Source organism: Tiliqua scincoides, chromosome 7, assembly GCF_035046505.1.
Source record: "Tiliqua scincoides isolate rTilSci1 chromosome 7, rTilSci1.hap2, whole genome shotgun sequence".
NCBI lineage: Eukaryota > Metazoa > Chordata > Lepidosauria > Squamata > Scincidae > Tiliqua > Tiliqua scincoides.
Window position 1 is genome coordinate 57,366,434 of NC_089827.1, and position 21,451 is coordinate 57,387,884.

At 46.3% G+C, this 21,451-nt stretch overlaps 1 protein-coding gene across 1 annotated transcript in view; it reads left to right on the forward strand.

Moving 5' to 3' along the window:
- CACNA1I (calcium voltage-gated channel subunit alpha1 I) overlaps positions 1-21,451 on the forward strand; it is a 301,200-nt gene that overhangs the window by 225,535 nt on the left and 54,214 nt on the right. The window contains exons 10-22 of the mRNA XM_066634415.1: positions 1,532-1,683; positions 2,224-2,409; positions 4,042-4,159; positions 5,128-5,283; positions 5,623-5,704; positions 8,290-8,462; positions 11,315-11,722; positions 12,983-13,083; positions 14,216-14,339; positions 14,955-15,023; positions 15,972-16,156; positions 18,531-18,657; positions 20,945-21,070. Of these exons, the coding sequence (XP_066490512.1) occupies positions 1,532-1,683; positions 2,224-2,409; positions 4,042-4,159; positions 5,128-5,283; positions 5,623-5,704; positions 8,290-8,462; positions 11,315-11,722; positions 12,983-13,083; positions 14,216-14,339; positions 14,955-15,023; positions 15,972-16,156; positions 18,531-18,657; positions 20,945-21,070 (2,007 nt within the window). The remainder of the gene's footprint in view (positions 1-1,531; positions 1,684-2,223; positions 2,410-4,041; positions 4,160-5,127; positions 5,284-5,622; positions 5,705-8,289; positions 8,463-11,314; positions 11,723-12,982; positions 13,084-14,215; positions 14,340-14,954; positions 15,024-15,971; positions 16,157-18,530; positions 18,658-20,944; positions 21,071-21,451) is intronic.

Sequence of the window (21,451 nt, forward strand, 5' to 3'; positions counted from 1 at the left end):
AACGTGCGTCTATTGGCTCACTACAAATACATAATATCCAAAATGCTGCTGTGTTTGAGAGCAATGACTGTTGTTTAAAATCTACATTCTACAGGTCAAAGTCATAAACTTGTTATTGAACTATGGTACTTCTTTGTTGCATCAGCCACACTCAAATAAATAATAGAAGTCCTAAGTATAATTCATATTAGAATTTTTGATGCCTACATTTCTCAGTTCTCTTCCAGTGGTGAAATGTAAACAATATGCACATGGTTCTTCAATAATGCATATAATGGCTACCCTCAATGCAATGTCCTGAAGAGCTTCAATAGGGCAATCCTATACATGTTTGCTCAGAAGTAATGGGGCTTATTCTCAAGTTAAGTGTGTTTAGGATTTCATGGGTCTTTCCTTTTGTCCTCACAACAAAGGAGGTAGGTGAGCCTGAGGGATAGTGACGTTCCCAAGGTCACCCAAAAAGCTTCATGGCTGAGCAAAGATTTGAACCTGAATATTCCAGGTCTAAATCTAGCACCAGAACCATTACCCCATCCTGGCTCTCAATACATTTGGTGGTAATTCCCAAACTGCTGCAATCTCCCACTTTTTCACTTTCAAGGACAAAATGGTTGCCCATTCTAAAGAGGTATTATTGTGGGGGGTGTTTGGGTTCAGCAGGGTGGATCCCAGAGTGTCCCTGGGGCGAGGCCTCAGATAGTAGCAGGGGGGGGGGTTGTGTCACCCTGGTCCTCCTCCCTGTTGTGGCTGTAGTTCTAGTCTTGGGAAAGGGTGGAGAAAACCACCACCTCCTGCCTCTCCCCAGTCAGCCAGCTCATCACTGGCCTTCTCCCTCTTTATAGGGCCAGCTCTGACTTCCCTGTCCCTGCCTCTTCCTTCCTGGTGAGGCTTAAAGGGAAATTCCCTGGCCCCGCCCAGCTCTATGGCCAGCATTCTGTTTCCTCCTTCCCCAAACCTCTCAGTTTGCCCCACAGGTGACGGGTTGCCCGGTGCCTCTTTTGCCTCCGTCCAAGCCCCTGCCTCGGTTGCTCTGCTCTCCCCCTCTACCTGGGGTTGCCCCCCTTTTGTCCCTGTCAGGATCCTGTGGAGCTGCATTTGATGGTGGCAGCCCTCCCCCATGGAGGCTTGGGGGCTCTCCTTCAGACCAACTGGCCAGCTTGCCCTTCCAGGGACACCCCCCTCGAGGTAAGTCAGGGCCCTGGTTGGGTTGGGGGTCCCTTACAATTATAAACAAACAAACCAGGGACATATGCAGTGGCATGCTGGAGAGAGAGAGCACACAAACTTTGAAGCAGTTGAGAGGGGAGAAAAGGTAAAAGATCATGAAATGGTGTCACACCACTTGAAGTAGTCTTGCAGATAGATAGATATACGGTGAAATAGATATACGGTGAAATAAACTCATAGTTTGGAAAGACCCTGAGAGTCCCCTTTCTAGCCAGGTGATCCTGTCTCTTTGGTGTCATGCAGATCACTTTAGTCACAGATGTGAGGGGATGAATCTGATTCTTTTGGTTTCTATCTCCTGTAGCCAGAAGAGCTGACCAATATTCTGGAGATCTGTAATGTTGTGTTCACCAGCATGTTTGCCCTCGAGATGATCTTGAAATTGGCCGCCTTTGGTCTCTTTGACTATCTCCGCAACCCTTACAACATCTACGACAGCATCATTGTCATCATCAGGTAACTGTCAAAGCCTTGGGTCACTAATTGAGATGTAAGGAAAGGGGAGGGGGATGAGAGCTGGCCTTCGTCCTGAAACAGTTTGGTTCAAATCCAGGACTGTGTCACTGAGTTCTCATGAACAAGATAAATAAAACAAACTCCATGTTGGGGTTTGAACTGCAGAGGTGTACCCCAGCTGTTCCCAGCTGACAGTTTGAAGCTCCTTCTATAGGACTGTTCATCCATCTAATTAATCCAGTAATTTCTAGCTGACTGACAGCAGTTTTCTGAAGTCTTAGGCAAAGCTCTTTTCCAGTCTTGCAAACTGAATTTATGTTGGTTCTTAGTCTGTTATTTGATTCAAAGGAAAAGACACAGTCTGAAAATAAGGAATGTTAATACCTTCGCAGTCCAGAAGAAGGCAGAACCACAACAAATAACGTAACCATGCCATTGCAGACTCAGGGCTAGCCCTATCATTGTTCGGTTAGCTTTCTCGTCTTTATCAAAAATTCGCTCTGACTCTACTCTCATATGTTCTCTGGTCCTTATTTGTAGCATCTGGGAGATCATAGGCCAGGCAGATGGGGGCCTGTCAGTGTTGAGGACGTTCCGCCTGCTGCGAGTGCTGAAGTTGGTAAGATTTATGCCCGCCTTGCGTCGTCAGTTGGTGGTGCTGATGAAGACCATGGACAATGTGGCTACCTTCTGCATGCTCCTCATGCTATTTATCTTTATATTCAGGTGAGAAGGGGGATTCTCTGACCAACTCCAAGACACTGCATTATGAAACGCATGCATACAGACCATTAATCCATATGAGACTCATTTTGCTTGCTTGGAACACAGAAGAAAATGTTGTACAAACTTGTACACTGTGCTCATATAAGCTTGGTGTAAACCACCACATGCAATACCAAGCTGGTCAGCAATGGAGTGGGAGACCGCAGTAAGCAGTCAGAGTCAATAATAGATGTTATTTTAAGCGTGCTCTATGAAGCTGTGTGCTTGTTTCTTTTGTTTAAAATAGATCAGGTCTGTGTCTGTGGGGGGGGGGGGGGAATCTGTAACTTTTTGTTTGTTCTTTGAACTTCCCTTTTATGACCATTGTGGTCTTGTGATATGCTTCAAAACTGTCAAAGTGAACATTAACTTGATTTCAGTGATTGGATGTTAGGTTAACAGCATGCTGGTAAGCAGGGTTGACCAGGCATTTGGGGTTACAAACCCAAGAGACAGGCACCTGAGATCCTATCAACATCAGCCATGAAACCCATTGAGTGGCTTGGCAAATCACTGTCAGGGTCAAAGTGCTTCCTTAACAAATGGGCTTAAATCAGGAACCCAGACCTGTCTTGTAAAATGAAGCAGCGGGGTCAAACTGCTGACCAGTTGTATGGGTTCAAATTACGTGTGAGAGCATTGTACTATGTGAGGAGATGGGTTACTACTATTCTCTTTCTCCTGCTTTCGCAGAAAGAGAAAGTCCCACTCCACCCCACTGCATCTATGTACAGAAATGGTCACTTCAGGGGAAATGTTCAGAGTGAACAAATAACAGAGGGAGAGAATGTTCACACAAACGCGCGCGTGCGCATACACACACACGCACACACGCACACACACACACACTCTGCAGATGGGTCTTAAAAGGACTGTATATAGTTCATTTCCCATTTTTAACCCTATCTGTTAATGGTATGTTTAAGGTAACTGTAGTTTGGCCCTCAACTTACAGCCCAATCCTATTGAACCCCCTCCCAGCTGATGCAGCTGCATCCTGCAGGGAGCAGTCTGGGAGGTCTCCTCCATGTAAGGGAACATTTGTTCACTTGCTTGGGGGTAAGCCTCCAATGCTCCAATGAGTCTACTTGGACCTGTTCCAGTGATTTAGCTGGTGCAAGTCCAAGTGGACCCAGGAAGGCATATCAAGGTCAGGAATGAGGTTAGATCAGATATTAGTGGTGCCCCCACTGCTGATACCACCCCTTTCCCAGCCTCATTATGCTCTCCTCCTTGCCCCAGTCTCCATCCCATGCTGCCCCTCCCAACCTTGTTCCAACCACCCATGCTTCCCACCCACTCACCCCCCTGTGTTGACTTACCGGCACCCAGGCTAGTGGGGAGGCTGCTGGTATGTGGCTGTGGCCACTCACCTTTCGCAGCATTAATCTGTCTAACAGAGTTTTCAAGAATGTAAAATGGAGAAACCCATTTACAGTTTCCTGAGCTTCTTGGAGAAAGGGTGGGATGCAAACATGATAAGTAAATAAATGAATATATTAGTTTAATCATGAAAAATGCATTAGTAATTTATACAGTACTATATTATATACTGTGTGTGTGTGTTTGTATTTTTTAACTTATTCCCCACAGCATCCTGGGAATGCACATCTTTGGGTGTAAATTCAGCCTCAGGACAGACACAGGAGACACAGTTCCTGACCGGAAGAATTTTGATTCCCTGCTGTGGGCCATTGTCACTGTATTCCAGGTGAGTCCAAGACAGGGAAGGGAAATAGGAAGGAGATGTTCCCAGAAGTGCAGAAAGCACAGGATAAGGAATAGATGGGGACTGAGCTGGAGTCTGCCCTACCATGGAGTTGAATGAAGCAGTTCACATCAGTTGACAGATTTGGAGCTCTGTTCCCCAGCATTCACTGTATTCTGCTGCAGCCACCAACACCCCAGAGCTGGTGTCAACACCGCTCTACCCAGCCCCAAGTGGTGCTACCACCTCTAGCCCAACTCCATGGGTAAGAATCTGTCCTCAGTGGCTTCCACTTCCTCTCCTTCCTTCGCAGCTGCCATTGTTGCCAATGGTAGCAATGCTCTTGCTCACTGTCAAGTAGTGAAAAGCAGAGGCAATGCCACAGAAGCACCAGCAATGCACTGTTCAGTTGCTGCTGTCCCAACTACCAAATGGCCATGTGAGGGTGCAGGAGAGAGCATTCATGCCCCACCTTAGCTGCTGAAATAACTTCAAACAGATTTGAACAGTCAGTCTTCTTGGCACAGTGCCATGTTTAACATGGTTTCTATAAGTCGAGTGCATACATCGACTAGGTGCATACATCGAGTCGAGTGCATCGAGTGCATAAGTCGAGTGCATACATCCCAGTGTTCACAACCAGTTAGTGGTCATGAGCACAGCTGCACCTACTGTAACTGAGCTTCTTTGAATCTGCTACTCTCCCGTGATTTTTGAATGACAACTCACTAGATTTCAGAGAGTGCCTGCAGCTTTGGCACAGGACAACACAGCTGATGCATCCCTTCATTGAAACCATCTCATGATAGAAAGTCCCATGCATATGAATGGTCTGTAAAAGATAGCAGCTGAGAAGCCAGAGAGAGAGAGAGAGAGAGAGAGAGAGAGAGAGAGACTTGTTTGATAACACAGTCTCACCGTACCTTCATTTTTCTTGATTTGGGTTCATAAAATTGAGTTCTGTCTTACAGATATTGACTCAGGAGGACTGGAATGTTGTGCTGTATAACGGCATGGCTTCAACCTCACCTTGGGCATCTCTTTATTTTGTGGCTCTCATGACTTTTGGCAACTATGTTCTCTTTAACCTGTTGGTGGCTATCCTCGTGGAGGGATTTCAGGCCGAGGTGAGTTGCTGTAGTAACTGCTTTCAAGAAGGAATGTCTATGGCAAGTTAGGAAAACTGCTGGAGGGTTGAGAAGGATGGTAAAGCATCCACTGATCCCCTATCAGGTCTTTAAAGACAATTGCAAGGAAGAGCTGTGCAAATTCAACATCAGTCAGCACAATGTGCTCTGAGCGCCCTTTTCACATGTAGTGGCACATTTCCATGAAGTGGTTGGTCTGTCTCGGAGATTCCCTAGTCACCTGCATCATCAGAATATCCTGGGATTGCGGGGAAAAAACTCTCTTGCTCTTAGGATGCTCACAATTCCCAGGTCTTTGCATTTATTTTCCCAATACAGGGCGATGCAAACCGATCATATTCAGATGATGATCAGAGTTCATCAAACATGGAGGAGTTTGACAAGTTCCAGGAAAGCTTGGGTAAGAGCAGAATCAGGATGGTTGGCTCCTCCACCTGAGTTTTGGGGAATCAGGAGAATGATGCTAAAGGTGGGCAGAGCTCTGATGGATCTGGGCCCCCACTTTCAGCATCAATCAAACACCTACTGTTCAAATTGCATAAACATATGAAAGAGGAATGAAACATTTGAGTCAAATATTCAGTGGCTTTTGATTTGATGTGACAGGAGTTTGGATGTAAGCACCAATAACATCCACCTAGCGACTCAGAGCCAGGGAGGGTTTGTGTGATAATGAAAAGCCACCCTCCACACTCCTATGGGAGAACACAGCAAATCACCCTAATGCCCACCTCTGTTGCCAGTTCAGACCTATGTGCTGGCAGAATGTGGACTGAGCTTAGCATTTACAGCTATACAGACTGCTTACAAGTTCAAACATTCTAGCTGACAGTCAGAATGAGGCAGAGAGAGAGAGAGAGAGATCTATTCTACAAGTGGCCAGAAGCTATATTCCTCTCCTGTCAGGCACTGGCAGACCTAGAGGGGGGCAAATGGGGCAAATGCCCCGAGCGCTGACCCTCCAGGGGCACCTCTCAGACCCTTGCCCCCACCCCTCCCAGGAGGAGCGCCCAGGAGCGCTGCGGAGAGGCAGCTTGCTGCCTCTCTGTCAGTGCCTCAGCACCAATTGAGCTGCCCCCCTCCCCTCCTCCTTTATAGGAGGATAGGAGACAGATGCCCTAGAGAGGCACTGATGCTCTAGGATACCCATCTTGTGTGGGGCTGCTGGATGCCTGCCTGTCTGGGGCGCCCACTTCCAGCAGCCCCAGAGTGTTCCAGAGGAGACCTCCGTCCATGCTGCTTACAAGCAGCATGGAATGCTCTGCTGGCCCCGGGGCTTCCCTGCTCCGCCTCTGAAGGCATCCCTCAGAGGCAGAGCGGAAGCGGCGCACACCTCCTCCGATTTCAGAGGAGACACGTGCTGCTTCCTGGGCTCCAGCGGAGCCTCACAGAGGTCTCCTTTGCAGCGGTGTAGGGCTGCTGGAAGCCCGCCTGTCTGGGGTGCCATTTCCAGCAGCCCCAGACCACTCCAGAGGAGACCTCTGTGCTGCCTACAAGGGGTGCAGTATGCTCTGCCAGGGCGCCCTTCCTTTGCCGACTTTGGAGGAGACGCGTGCCGCTTCCCGGTCCCCACGGAGCCTTCCACGCCACTTACAAGTGGCAGGGAAGGCTCCGTGGAGGCCTCGGCTGCCTCCTCCGTCCCCCTTTGTTTTCAAAGGGGGAACGGAGGAGGTAGCTGCGCGGAAGTAATTGCGGTGACCATGACGTCACCACAATTATTTCTGGGTCAGTGGTGGGGGGTGAGAAGGGGGGCAAAAACGGGCGTGATGGGCGAAAAACGTGAGGTTGCCCAGGCGCGGGGACCCCCAGGAACGCCTCTGCTGTCAGGAGCCTCAGAGCTTGGATGGGGATGGGGTTTACTTCACCCTCCTCCACCCACTAGGCTTGAGCACAGGGAGAGGGCACCTCCTTTTCCTCAGGGTTTGCAGTCTGTCTGTCATAGCCTTCCTGGCCTCATTATAGACTTCCCTTTTATTCTCTTCTCCTGTGGCCTGATCAGGCCCCATAAACCACCCCACCTCATTTGCCCAAGTGCACCTGCTCCAGCTAATTCCTGAGAGCTGTTATCAGCCCACTCCCCTCCTCAGGCAGTGGGGCTGGCAGCCTGTTAGCTGCCTAGTCTAGGGGCATGGCCACCTTTTCTGCTTTGCCCCCTCTTCCTTCTCAAATCCAGGGATCAGGACAGGCAGAACTTGGCATATCAGCAGGTTCAGGGAGGGCACATTTGGCATGCTCCCTCAGGTGCCAGGAGGTCTTGGGCCAGTCCTGGGGGCTACTCAGTTCTAGGGTTCAAAATGCCCTGTCATTGGATACTTGATGTCTTCTTCAATTCCTCTCATTATTCAATTCCTCTTATTATGTCTCTATGTTGTATATAAGCCTGCATAAGGCACAAAACCACAACTGTCCCTCTGCTCAAAAGACAAACAAAATCAATTATTGTGAATTTGCGTATTTAGATGTATTTCCAAGTTTAATTGCTAGTGCTGAAGAGGCTAGCTATCCATAGCTATTGATTCTGTTGCTACTGCAATGAAGAACTTACTGAAGGAAACTTCTCTGCTCTGATACATACTAAACAAGTGAACCCAGCACTGGGATAAGATTTCTCTCTCAAAAGGGGAAAAATGTACGTACATATTTTCACACTTCCACAGAAGCACAAAGAGTACAAAGCACTGTTTAAGCAGTGGGGAGTGGGGAGAAGAGGCTATTTTTCTTCAATATTTCTCGTTGTCTTCATTCTAGAGGCATTCATACCTAGATTCTCCTACAGCCTGCCTGGTATTTGTATAAGAGAGCAGTTAAGACATGGTGCTCTCAAATTCATTCCCCTTTGTATGCCTGAAGGCACACATGTTGTAAGGCCCCTCCAAACATGCTTCTAAATGGGTGCTGTCTGGTTGGAGAACAACAAAATACATAAGTTAGAGGAATGTCTTTTGCTTACTCTCTTTCTCCCTTTTGTTGTTTTGTTCTGCTCAGATCCAAAGCTCTGTGCCATTCCCATGACCCCAAATGGACACCTTGACCCCAGCCTTCCTTGTATCCATCAGCCTGGGGCAGCTGCTGGAATTGCTAATCCTTCCCGCAGCACTCTGCAGCCAGAGCAAGTCCTTGTTGCGCTTGAATCCAGGAAAAGCAGCGTGATGTCATTGGTGAGTGGATTAAGCCCATCTGTAACACATGTGCTCCAGAGCCAGTGTCCTGGAGTCATTTTCCAACCCTGAGATCTCTGTACTTCTGTAGTTCCCACACCCGGGGATGTGACCCAAAGGAGGGCTGCATGGATGTTCCTGAGGCTTGTGGGAAATGCAGCATTCTCTCTAAGCGGGGCAGCCACACAGCTGTAATTTAAGCCCCAGACAGAGTCCCTCTTGGCACTCTGGAGCTCAGCAATGATAGTGACAACATCACTGAGCCCTCCAGAGCATTTTTCATTATCACTGGTGTCTAAGCCCACCAGATGTTTGGACTGGGATTTTTGGGTGCAAACTCTACCCCAGAATTTAAGAACTAGTGAGATATTGCCAAATAATGTTTGATGTTCCTAGTAGTGAAGCTCACGTTGCAGTTGTTCAAGTGTTATCTTGTCAATGCCTGTATTGGCCAGATATTTCTTAAGGGCCTTGAGGATTGCACTTAGGACACATATGACAATAGGGATAGTCGCTGTTTCCCCAAAGGCACTCTATTTCATTTTCCAGGTCTTTGTATTTTGTGCTCTCTTTCAATTGTTTCTCTTTGATCCAATTATTTCCTGAAATGGCCACATCAATAAGCATCACTTGTTTCTTCTCAGCCACAGTTACATCTGGCATATTGTGTTCCAGTTTTTTATCTGTCTGGATTGTGAAGTCCCACAAGATTTTGTTCTGCTCATTTTCTACCACCTTTTCAGGCATGTGCTCCCGCCATGTCTTTACTGATGTTATTCCGTATTTCTCGCAAAAGTTCCAGCCAGCAACTTTATTGCGGTGATTTTTGAAATCCGTTTTGCTGCACCCACTTAAAATGTGATCCTTTGTTTCTTCTTTTTTCTTTGCAGAGCCTACATTTGGCATCACTCGAGATCTTTTCCACTTTTGCCTTCATAACATTTGCTTGTAATGCCCGGTCTTGTGCAGCAAATCCCTGTTTCTTTCTTCAGTCTTCCATGCTGCAAGCACTTCCAGCTGGAGCCCTTGTCTACCTTGTCTTCTGTTTTCTTGATGTATTAGCCATGCAGCAGTTTATTATGCCATGCATCTAATTGATTTTTCACAATTTGCTCCCTGTAGGCTTATTTTGTTTCATTAACTTCTATTACATCCTCCTTATAAACTTCTGCCAACATTTTTTCTTTACTGTTCCTGATGTCGTCCTTACGTGTCTTCTTTCTTCTTCCACAGTTTGTTTTACTTGTCGTAGTCCTCTGCCGCCAATGTTCCTTGGTAGATACAGTTGGTCGATGAAAAACACCTGCAAATCTTAGGTGTAAATAAAAGAATCACATATTTTACACAGACACCTCTAGATTCCTTAGGTCAGGGCTTTTCAGACTGGGGCGTTACAACGTCCCAGCCTGTGGGCCCTGGCCTCTGTACCCTTAAGGGGCAGGGGCAGCGAGGAAGCAGGCAGGAGACAGCAGTGCAATCCTGCGGATGGCGCCGCTGCCTCCCCCCACCCCCACAAGAACTTACGAGCCGTTTTCGATCTCCCGGAGCGTTTGAAAACCACTGCCTTAGGTCCTTGGGAAGGACTTACTATTTAGAAAATACCAGCCACCATCAGGTAGCTGTGAAGTTGTTAATGTTAATCATCATCATCATCCTTGTATGTCAACATTAACATTAACAACTTCACAGCTCACCTGATGGTGGCTGGTATTTTCTAAATACCAAGGTTCTTCCCAAGGACCTAAGGGATCTAGAGGCATCTGTGTAAAATATGTGATATTTTTATTTGCTCCTAAGATTTGCAGGTGTTTTTCTAAGTTTGGGGGTATAGCTCCGAAAGCACCCACCACTACTGGCACGATATTCACCTCTCTTTGTCAAAGTTCTTCTACTTCAGTCTGAAGGTCTTTGTATTTGATTACTTGTTCATGTCCTGTAACTTCAATTCATGCATCCCCAGGTCTTGCCACATCTATGATCCAGACAATTTACTTTTCTATTACTGTTAAATCTGGTGTATTATGCACCAGATGTTTATCTGTTGGAATGCGGAAATACAACAGTATTTTGACCTCTTCATTTTTCAACAACTTTGTCTGGTTTGTGATCCCACCATTTCCTGGGCACGGCTATATTTATATAATGTGTTTCTTGTAAAGATTCCAGTGCTCAAGCATGCAACTTTGTTCTGCCTTTCCAGGTAGTCATCATCATTGTTATTGTTGTTAATTAACGTGTTCTAACTCCATGGATTGCCAGACTGAGAGAGAAATTGTATTTAGGATTGTAGTCCAAAAACTTTGGTAAACCACCACTGTGCTTGGTAATCCTCCTACATTCAAAGCACATGCCCTTCTACTGAACTATCACTCACAAGCCCACAACAATCTCCTACTCCTTCCATTTTCTATTGCTTGCGGTCCAGTTCTAGGTCACTCCACTCTCACTATTGCTTGCCATCTGCAATTTTTAAAAGTGCTTGTAATAAAATAATAATTCATTAACAAGACCTGCTGCTTGGTTAATTGGGTACTTCTGTTAGTGGATCAAAAGATTTTTAAACTATTGAGTTGAACCAATTGATCAGGGATGTGTCTAAAGTTGTGGGCACTTGAGTGGTATGTTTGTCCTCACTTTGTAGTGGCTTCAGCTCCTGAACAGATGCAGTGCAGTGCAGATCTCTTGCCTTTGCATTTGTCATCTCAGTGCACTTCTCCCCCGACTCCATGGGACATGATGGGTACTGTGAGTTTAGAATTCAGGGCAAGTTAGATGCAAGTCCATGAAAATGCTGACACACACAACTTACTTCTTTGGGCAGTAGCATTAAATCCTTTCTTGGTTTCTTGCAGTCTAGCTCTCGTAGCTCTCACTATGGAGCCTGGGGCCGGAGTGGGGGCTGGGGGAGCCGGCGCTCTAGCTGGAACAGCCTTGCGCGGGGACACAGCCTCAAACACAAGCCTCCTTCAGCGGAGCACGAGTCACTCTTATCAGAAGAAAGGCATAAGATATTAGAGGGAGAACGAGAAGGACTGGTCAGAGTTCATCACCATCGACGAACACTCTCTCTGGACACCAAAGGCTCCTCTGAGCTTGTTGAAGTGGCACCATCAGTCCCTCCCAGTCACAGGGCATCAAGAAAAACTGGGCATGGCGAACACCAGGACTGCAATGGTAAAATGCCCAACATTGCGAAAGATATCTTCCCAGAAATGAACAACCGCAAGGAGCATGGAGAAGATGAAGAGGAGACAGACTATGTGAGTACCTTTTCTACCTTCACTATTGGAATGAGAGTTTGCCAAGTCAAACTCAATCATAGTAGATAAGAGGATGAGCTGGGTCTTCCCTTGGCTGTTCTGTGCAAAAGGAGACCACAGTGAAACTCAAAGGCAGTGGAATCCTTTCCATACAGACTGTTCCCCAGAACAGTCTGAAATCCATTGCTCTAATGGCAAGTTTACATTATTGTCTTCAACAGGAAGCAAGCCTCACACTTGCTGTTAGTTATCATGAGAGCTTCCCTTGCCCAGATCTTGGGCTTCAGCAGGAGTCTCATATGCACTGAAATTCCCACTGAAGTAGAGACAACAAAAGTGTTAACATTACATGTCAGTGTCCTCAATTAACCTTTTGCGCTTGGGTCATCCTCATGAATAGGCATCTGGCTGCAGCTGTGGCTCCATCTCATCTATGTAATAGCCAGTATTAAGGACAATGGGCTAAGTCAGTGGTTCCCATCCTTTTTCAACTGGTGGCTGTCTTGACCTACTGACCCACTGGCCACAGCTCCCCATTATGGCTACAATCCTATACATGGTATAGGGCGGTGGGTTTTTCACTAGGATCCCACAGCTTCCCTGGCTAGTTTCCACAGCTCCCCAGGGAGCCAGGGATCACAGTTTGGTAACCACTGGTCTAAGTGTTTACTGTTTAGAGATTCAGCAAGGTAAAAGTTGTCTCTCAGGCTTTGTACAGGCCTGGTTCTTCGCAGCTGTCAAACTCGTTGGAGCTTGGAAATCCGGACAACATTACCAGATATGAAATGTCTGTCTCAGGAAGGGACTCCTGGGAAATATGGCTAAAAGAGGCTATGCTCGGTCCCAAACGGTTTCAGTAGCCCGTGCTTGTTAGCAACTCAAACTGTGGCACAATCAGCAATCGACCCTCAGTCAGAGTTAAAAGGCAATGATGATTTCCTACTTTCTGGGAGGTAAATTAGGTCATTAATCCTGCCGTAAGGTTGGCTTTGATGGCCTTGGCATTCTATTTCAATTGTATCATTCTAAGTCTGAGCAAAGCAAAGCTTCTGAATACTCTGGGCCATCATCACCCTATGATTATGATTTCAAGTCATTTTCTTACTCTGTATGGGGCTTGGTGGGTGGTGAATGATCCATAAAGATGAGTTATCAGTAATTGGAATATCTCTGGTTATTGGTGTGCAAGGCATAAAGGAAATAGTTCTCATGTGAGCAAGTCAAGAAGATGGCAACTTCTGCTGTATCGTTTTTCTTCAGAGCCTGTGCTTCCGTATCAAAAAGATGATAGAGGCCTACAAGCCGGACTGGTGCGAGTTGCGGGAGGATTGGTCCATCTACCTTTTCTCACCGGAAAACCGGTGGGTCTTCGTTCACGTTTGGTTTGGCGTGCTGAGCAATATAGGATGTGATGTGATATGACTACACTGAAGTAACATTTTAATATGGGAAGTTTTTAGTGATTCAATCACACATTCCTGTCTTTCAGAGTATATGGCTCTGAGTACAAAACAGTAAATTACACTGTCGGGCACAGGATCAAATTAGGAGCAATAACGTAATATTTTTGGCAGTTTCAGGGCCCAGTTCTATCCAACTTTCCAGTGCTGGTGCAGCCATGCCAATGGGGTGTGTGCTGTATGTGTGTGTGCATTGGGAGGGCAGTCCTGGAGACCTCCTCAAGGCAAGGGAACATTAGTTTCTTTACCTTAAGGCTGCATTGCAGATGTATTGGAACTGGAAAGTTGGTTAGGATTGGGCCCTTACTCTCCTTTCCTTTTAGTTTTTTTTCTTGTATTTTCCCGTGATCCTTTCTCCACCCTGAACCTAGTTTTCTACAGAGATTTGCCAGATATCCTGCACCACAATGCAAAGCCTATAGAGACAGAAAATGTCATCCCAAATGTCATAATGAGAAATTCCAAAAGCCAGTGATAAACCAACACTGGTTAGATCAGTTACAGGGCCTTTATGTGGAAACCAGAGAACTTGTTCCATTCTAGGCGGTTCAACAACAAAGTTTCAGGCAGTAGTTGAAACAGTGGCGTCACTAGGGTTTGCGCCCCCCGATGCGGGAGGCGAGCACGTCACCCCCATGATGGACCTCCTCCTGTGCAGTGGGCATGGCAACATCCTGGGTGGTGGGCATGGCATGGCATCACCATCCCACCCTGCTGGGTTTTTTTGAATATAACTTTTGATAGAATAGAGATATTTCAACACAGTTTATTTCATTGCATTCTGCATTGAATTACACATCAAATGATATATAACATGATGGTATTATTCCTAAAGACTGCGATTTTAACCATTTTGGCCAGTAGTGGTGTCACACACCCCTGTGTATGTCACTTTGTGTGGCCCACATGCCCTGCACCACCCTAGCAACGCCAGAGTTGAATCCCATTCTCTCGTTCCCATCCTCCTCCAAACTGTGTCCCTGTAGTGCCTTAGAAACACATGCAGTTTGAAAACAAATTAATTGTCTTCTAGGTTTCGTGTCCTCTGCCAAACTATCATTGCCCATAAACTCTTTGATTACATTGTCCTGGCCTTCATCTTCCTGAACTGCATCACTATCGCTCTGGAGAGGCCTCAGATTGAACAGAGAAGTACAGTGAGTATTTTTACACCATCTATTAAGGAAAGCCCTTGGGAAACTTTAGTAGGACAGCTCCACAAGTGCTCTCTGCAGCCTCTGGATATAGATATGAACAAAAATTGGGTGTCTTTCTCAGGGCCGAACTGGACATTACATTGGTACTCCATGATTGGAACTCCCAATGCACAGTAATTGTCTCCTTGTAAAAGACATGAAGGGCAGTTTGGATCAGGTCTACCATATGATGGCAGGGAGGTCTAAAATGCACCTGTAAATGTTCGCAGCTAATAGCAACTTTGTGGGGTTCAGTTTAAGTTGTGCAGAGAGTTGAACCTCCCTTCCCCCATGCTGCTTTTGTAAACGAAAAATATGTTGGAATTCCAGTACAGTAACATATATTTTGGCCTCAGAATCTGTCACAAAAAGCCACTGTGCAGCTTCCAAAATGGACTTGCAGTAGACCTGTCCTCTTTTTTTGTCTGTTAACTGGAACTTCCTGAGTTTAGCCTAGATTTTTCAGGTCCACCCACCCAGTTTCTAACAGGAAAGGAGTATTTGCCAAGCTTGATGCAATAATTTAAACTGCATGATTTGCTAGACATATTTTGAATCTGCCTTTGATTGTTCTAGGAGAGAATCTTCCTCACAGTTTCCAATTACATCTTCACAGCCATCTTTGTTGCTGAGATGACCCTGAAGGTAAGTCATCCAGTAACAGCTGCCAAGCCATCTCCACCGAATTGGCCCAACTATACCCTTAAATTTGTTCAGCCTTCCTAGGGGGACAAGTGTCCTTTCTTAATCAGACTGATCTAAAAGGGGGACTATTTTTGTGAATGTTTGCAGCAAAATTGAAAGTAACCCCCCCCCCCCCCCCATGGGTGATTTTTCAGAAATTGCTGCAAAAAAGGATAAAAATCAAGGAGAATTGTCCTTAGGCTTTGTTTGTCCTCAGAGACATCAGCATATAGCCAAATCAGATTGGTGCAATATTGTGACATCATTATGTTCACTACATAACCCTGGATTAGCTAGAATCATTTCAGGAAGAAGAAAGAGATCCTAGCCTGGAGATAAATGACACCCCAGCAACCACAGATAGGGGACACAATGGCAGCACTTTGGAAAAAGGTGAATATATGCACATTGGGGAGATTTTTCAAAAAATATTTCTGCCCCTCAGAAAAAAAAACAGCACTTTCAACCTCAAAATTAAAATGGGCAAACTTTCCTTGTGGCCCTACTTTTTGGCGCTTTTATTTCTCCTGTTTCCTCCCACAGACTGGCATGATTTGGAGTACAGAAAATTAAAACCCTTTCATTTCCAAATCACAGTAATCCAAAACTTATAATTATCCCTGTGATAATGAAGGAATATATAACCTGAGAGGGAGCAGGAGAGCATCAGGGTCTTGGTGGCTATTAGCAACTTTTTCTTCGAGGAGGTGAATTCAGAGCCTCCAGTTTCTTCTGTTTTGTTCGGAATAAAAGATGACAGAGTCAATGAGACATTTCCCACTGATTCTTCAGGCGTTGCTATGGAAGGTCTCTGAGCATATGAGCTATCTTCATTGTGCAGCTCTAGGAGTGTAGCCTGGCTCTGACTGTCTCTTTCTCCATGCTTGTGCATTCTCTCATCTCCTCCAGGTAGTCTCCCTTGGCCTGTATTTTGGGGATCAGGCCTATCTCCGCAGTAGCTGGAATATCCTGGATGGCTTTTTGGTGTTTGTGTCCATCATTGACATTGTGGTTTCAGTAGCCTCAGCTGGTGGAGCCAAAATTCTGGGGGTGCTGCGCGTTCTTCGATTGCTACGCACTTTACGCCCACTCAGGTGAGGTGCTAGAGGGTACCATCCCTCCTACCACCCTACTTTTAGGTTGTCTCCTAGGTTACACCCAATGGTGAAAATGAGCCAGGTTGAAGGAAATTGCTGGAAGCAATAGAGAACAAGAAGGTAAGGTGAAGGCTGGACGGTTTCACTTCCCCTCCCCACATGCTCATTTTAGTATAAAAATAGACCTCACATGCACACACACACACACACACAATATAGATGAGCAAGGCAAATATATGTTAAACAAACATGTGGATGCCCCTAATGTCTTGTTTGAGCCCGAGTCTTGCATTACCATTCAGTAACAAATCCAAGTATTGTTGTTAAGAGACTTGAACCAAGCCCAATCCTATTGGGCCCCACCACCAACAGAGCGCACATTCCACTGGTTGCAAAGCACCTGTAAAACATGCTCCAGCTGCCTGAGTGCCAGCAGAAGTGCCACAACCTTCTGCTGGAGCAGGTAAGCTGGTGGGAGGGACTGGGAAGGGTGGAATGGGGCAGGAAGGAGAGGGGATGGAAAGGGGTGAGGAGGCTGCTGGAAAGGGTGGATCTGGCGGTGATTGCAAGCTCCGGATCCTACCCCCTCTATGGACAGCCCACCCCTTTTCTCTTCTCAGACTTGCACCAGTAAAATTGCTGGTGCAGGTCCAAGGAGACCCATTGCAGAGCGGAAGGCTTATGGAGGTGTAAGGGGATTTAAACCCCCTTTCCCCTCTGAGGCCTCCCAATCTCCCCCCCCCCCGCCCCCCAATACAACATCTGTTTTTGGCATGGTTTCACCAGCAGGGTTGAGGAAAGGATAGGCTTGGGATATAGGGCTTTGAGAGAGCCTTGGGCATTCTGGTGGACTTTCTATGCCATTTCCTGGACTTGGGCAGTACTTCCTGACAGTTCTGTTTGACCTTTTGGCAGCTTTTGATGCCACTGATCATGGAATCCTTCTGAGGACTAGGGCTGGGAGGCAGCACTTTCTGGTGGGCTACAAGTTGGTGCCTAGGAATTTCTGTTTGATGCCATGGTATTTAACTCCTCGTGTCCCACAGAAGTTAAACTGCATGTAACCTTTTTGAAATTGTCAGGCACAATGAAGCGTAGGCACTCCATTTATTCAGAGGGAAAGGCAAGATGTCAGTGATTTACATACATAAACAAAATCAATAATAACATGTGCATGTTTCTGTTTTGTCATATGTTCATGCTGTCAGAACCTCCCACTAGCCTGAGCACCCTGCGTGGCAAGAAGACAAATGTGTTTTCATAAGATGTAATGATATCAACACAGATTGCAAGCTGTGTTCTACACAGAAGTGATGTCTTTGTAGGGAATGCATCAGGCCCCCTGCTAAGCTTTTAAAGTGATGATTCTTTCATATTTAGTAGGAGACTATGCAGGGTTGGCCCAGCCCAGAGGCAGGCGGGAGTGGTGACAGGCTGGAGGAGGCTGTGAATTGATGAGGTTTGCCTCACCCCTGCATCTGTCTGCCTATGGCACTGTGCTGCTCTCTTCTCTCCACTTGCTGCCTACCTGGCTACTTTTCTAACCAGACAGGCAGGTGAGGAGGAGGAGGAGGTGACAGCAGCGGGACACCACCTCAGGCATAACTTACAGTAAACTTGGACTGGACATGGGAAATATAACTGTTTCTATTCATCCCAGCTCATCAGCCCTCCCAGTGGCTGTTGCTGATCCCCCTCATGTTTCTTTTTGGATTGTGAGGCCTTTTGGAATAGGGAACTGTCTTCTCATTCCTTTTGCTATGTCAATTGCTTTGAGGTCTTCTTTGTCGAAAAACGGCATCCACTGGGTCCTCCTTAACCATGGGCTTGGTATTGCAGATTTGAATATCCGCGGATGCTGAGCCCACGGCTGGAGGGCCTCAGAGGACCTTCCAGACGCAACCAGAAGCCGCTTCCAGTTTTTCTGCAAACCATAAGTGTCTTCCAGTTGCATCCAGGATGCCTTCTGAGGCCTCCCGCACCTCAGAAGGCCTCCCAGATGTGACTGGAAGACACATCTGGTTTGTGGGAAAACCAGAAGTGTCTTTCTGTCTTGTTGGGGAGGCCTTTAGAGACATAGAGAGGCCTCAGAAGACCTCCTGAACATGACTGGAAGGCACTTCTGGTTTGCTGGCACCCCCCCCCCCCCATGGATTTCATTACCCATGGAATTTAGTATCCTCAGGAGGTCCTGGAACGGATCCCCACAGATACCGAGGGCCCACTGTATAAATATTCTAAATGACGATGAAAATATTATTGACGCTCTGAGCGGTAGCCGTGTTTTAACAGTTGTTAGACGAGTTCTTTGCCCGGAAAGGAAAGCAATATGTCTCCCTTATTGTTTCCCCTCACAGTGCTTCTTTTTCAGGGTCATAAGCCGTGCTCCAGGCCTGAAGCTGGTTGTTGAGACACTCATTTCGTCACTCAAGCCCATTGGGAACATCGTTCTCATTTGCTGTGCTTTCTTCATCATCTTTGGCATTCTTGGGGTGCAGGTATAGTTATTGTCCGCAATGAGTATGGCCACTGCAAACCTTAACCTTCAGCATAAAAGCAGTGGAGAAAATAAATCCCCTTGCTTGAAGCCAAACACTTTTGTCCATTATAATGTGTAAAGTGCTCCGGTTCCCAAACAAAAGAAGTGAATTTCACAATAACAAACGAATTGGGTTTCTGTTCAGGGGTTATAGTGAGATTCAGCTGGATCAGAGAACCCTGGACTGGAATGAAAAGCGGATTGCTGGGATGCATGAGAAAGCAGATCTCCCACCTGTTTTTAAAACATTCATTCTTGTTAGTTCCTGACTCTCCCCCACATTCCAAGCACTGAATCCACCCACGGTTGTTTATGGGGGGAAGTGACATCTTCTTTAGTTTGCATTTCATCTGCAGAGATCTGATCTGCAAGCGTGGGTGTTGCTTCTCTGCCATAGTGAAGAGTGTGCTGTATTCATAGCCCAATCCTATGGTGGCCTTATGCTGATGGATCTCATGATCCATCTGCAGAAAACCTTGGCTGCCGTCACTCAAGCTGCTCCATCACCAGGCTGCTTGCTAATGACAGTGCAGAAGCAGGGAAGCCCCATGCCAGTAGCAGCAGCCTGCTGATCCCACTCCAGAGCAGGTAGGTCAGCAGTGGGAACAGTGTGGGTGGGGACCATGAGCAGTTTGGGGGCAGGAATCAGGTTAAACCAGAGTTGGTTCAGGGGTGGAAGGGGGAGGGTCACAGCAGCAGCAGCTGCTGCTGCTCACGCTCAGATCCTAGCCGCCTGTGCCCAGCCTGATATACCCTGGCTGTCCTTGGACTTATGCCAACTAAATAGCTGGCATGGGTCTGAGGAGACCCACTGGAGACTAGATGGCCTCAGGCCATCTTGTCACACACACACCCCCACCATAGCTGGCAGCGCATGCCCCATCAGCAGTGCTGCATGCTATGAGCTGGAGGGGGATAGGATTGGGCTGTTAATCTGTATTTTGTCAGTTCCCATGTTAGGTACTCCACTACAAGGAGTACTTGAAAGCAAGTTTGCCTCCTGTAGTGTTGAAAGCCACCCTGAACTTTCAAATGATGCTCTGGTCCTCGCCATGCGGCAAAGGGAACTGGGAAACCAGAAATGTAAAAATTCACAGCAGGGCACATTTATTTTAAAGTATTTGAGAAGCAGAGAATATTTTCCCAGTGCTTAACTCTTTTTTACAAGTCATATTTCTGCTTTCAGTAGACCCAGTAATTATTTGGGAACACAGAAATGCTTGTTTGGGCTGGGAAATGGAATGGGACACAAGTGATCCCTAAAATTTCCTCTTATGTACCGCTTCATGGATATCCAGTGGCAAGTGGATTATACGGACCAGCCAGACAATACAGGTCCAGCCTTGTTATACACGGATTTTTATACACGGACTTGACTCAACACGAATGGCCACTGCAAATGGGAAGGAATGTGCTGATCACTGGAGAAGGGGAAAAAGGCACCCCTTTAAAATCACAGTTTTAAAAAAACTGCTTTTCTTACTGTTGTAGAGAGAGACAGTCATGCAAGTGATTACAGGTATAACCTAATTATCCACAGATTTTTCTCTGTCAATGCAATGAGAAGGGTCCTTTAAATTAAAGGAAAACAGTCATTTTACAATGAGAGAGAGGGCAGCCAGCTGACAATCCATCAATCATTCTCTCTCTAGGCAGCTTCAGCTTCAGTTCAAGACCCCTCCTTCCCCCTGAGCATGTGAAAGAAAGATACTTTGCATTGGTGGAGGGAGGGATCAGAGTGAGGCCTTTCTTAGCATCTTGAGAGAGACTAAATGAAGGACTGAAGGATCTTAATGGCTCTATCTTAATATCACAAAGGTCAGCAAGGCTGTTTTTAAATCACCTGAGCAAAGAAACTTTGTTTTTAAAATTGATTTGCTTTAGTTCATTTTTTCCGACATCCACTTGAGTTCTGGGAATGGAATCCACTGGAATAATGAGACTCAACCTGTATTCCTATTGTGTGTCAGGGCCTGAGAGCTTAATTTTCAATTGTAAATTGCCATCTCATGAGAGGAGGGGGATTTTAACCCTTTATCAATCCCTTCATAGCTGCTGTTTACATTTGAAAAACCAAGCATGCAGACCCAATCACATTACAGGTCTACTGTATAACTTGTCCCTCAGTCACAATGGGCCTGACAGACCATGTTGGTGTCAGTAATTCAGAGGTGAGAGGCTTCTTGTTTAGCTCAGAAGGTCCATCCTTCTGATAAAGTCTCTGACCCTGTGGTTTCTTCTTGCAGCTCTTTAAAGGGAAGTTCTACCACTGCTTGGGTGTGGATATCCGAAACATCACCAACAGATCTGATTGCATGGCTGCCAATTACAAGTGGGTGCATCACAAATACAACTTCGACAACCTGGGCCAGGTAAATGTAGAACCGTCCAAGTTACCTTAGACTCCCATGTATTTCCTAATGCATGTTTCTGTTCCAAATGAGGGTTTCCACCTCCAAAACACCTGGGTCTACATTTACAAGTTTATCACATATAAGACTAAGAGGTAATGGTGCTAATCTGATTAGGCTTCACCCTCAGAAATTTATCCAGTTTGGATAACCACATTCTAATCTAAACATATCCATCAATATGTTTCCAGGCACAAGTCAAAGTGTTGGTATTGACTTAACAAGCTCTAAACAGTCTGGGTCCAGGTTGTCTTAAAGACCACTTTCACCCATACATGCTTAGCAGAGGGTTATGATCTGCTTCACAAGCCTTGCTTTCTGACTCAAAGTATGTTTGGTGGA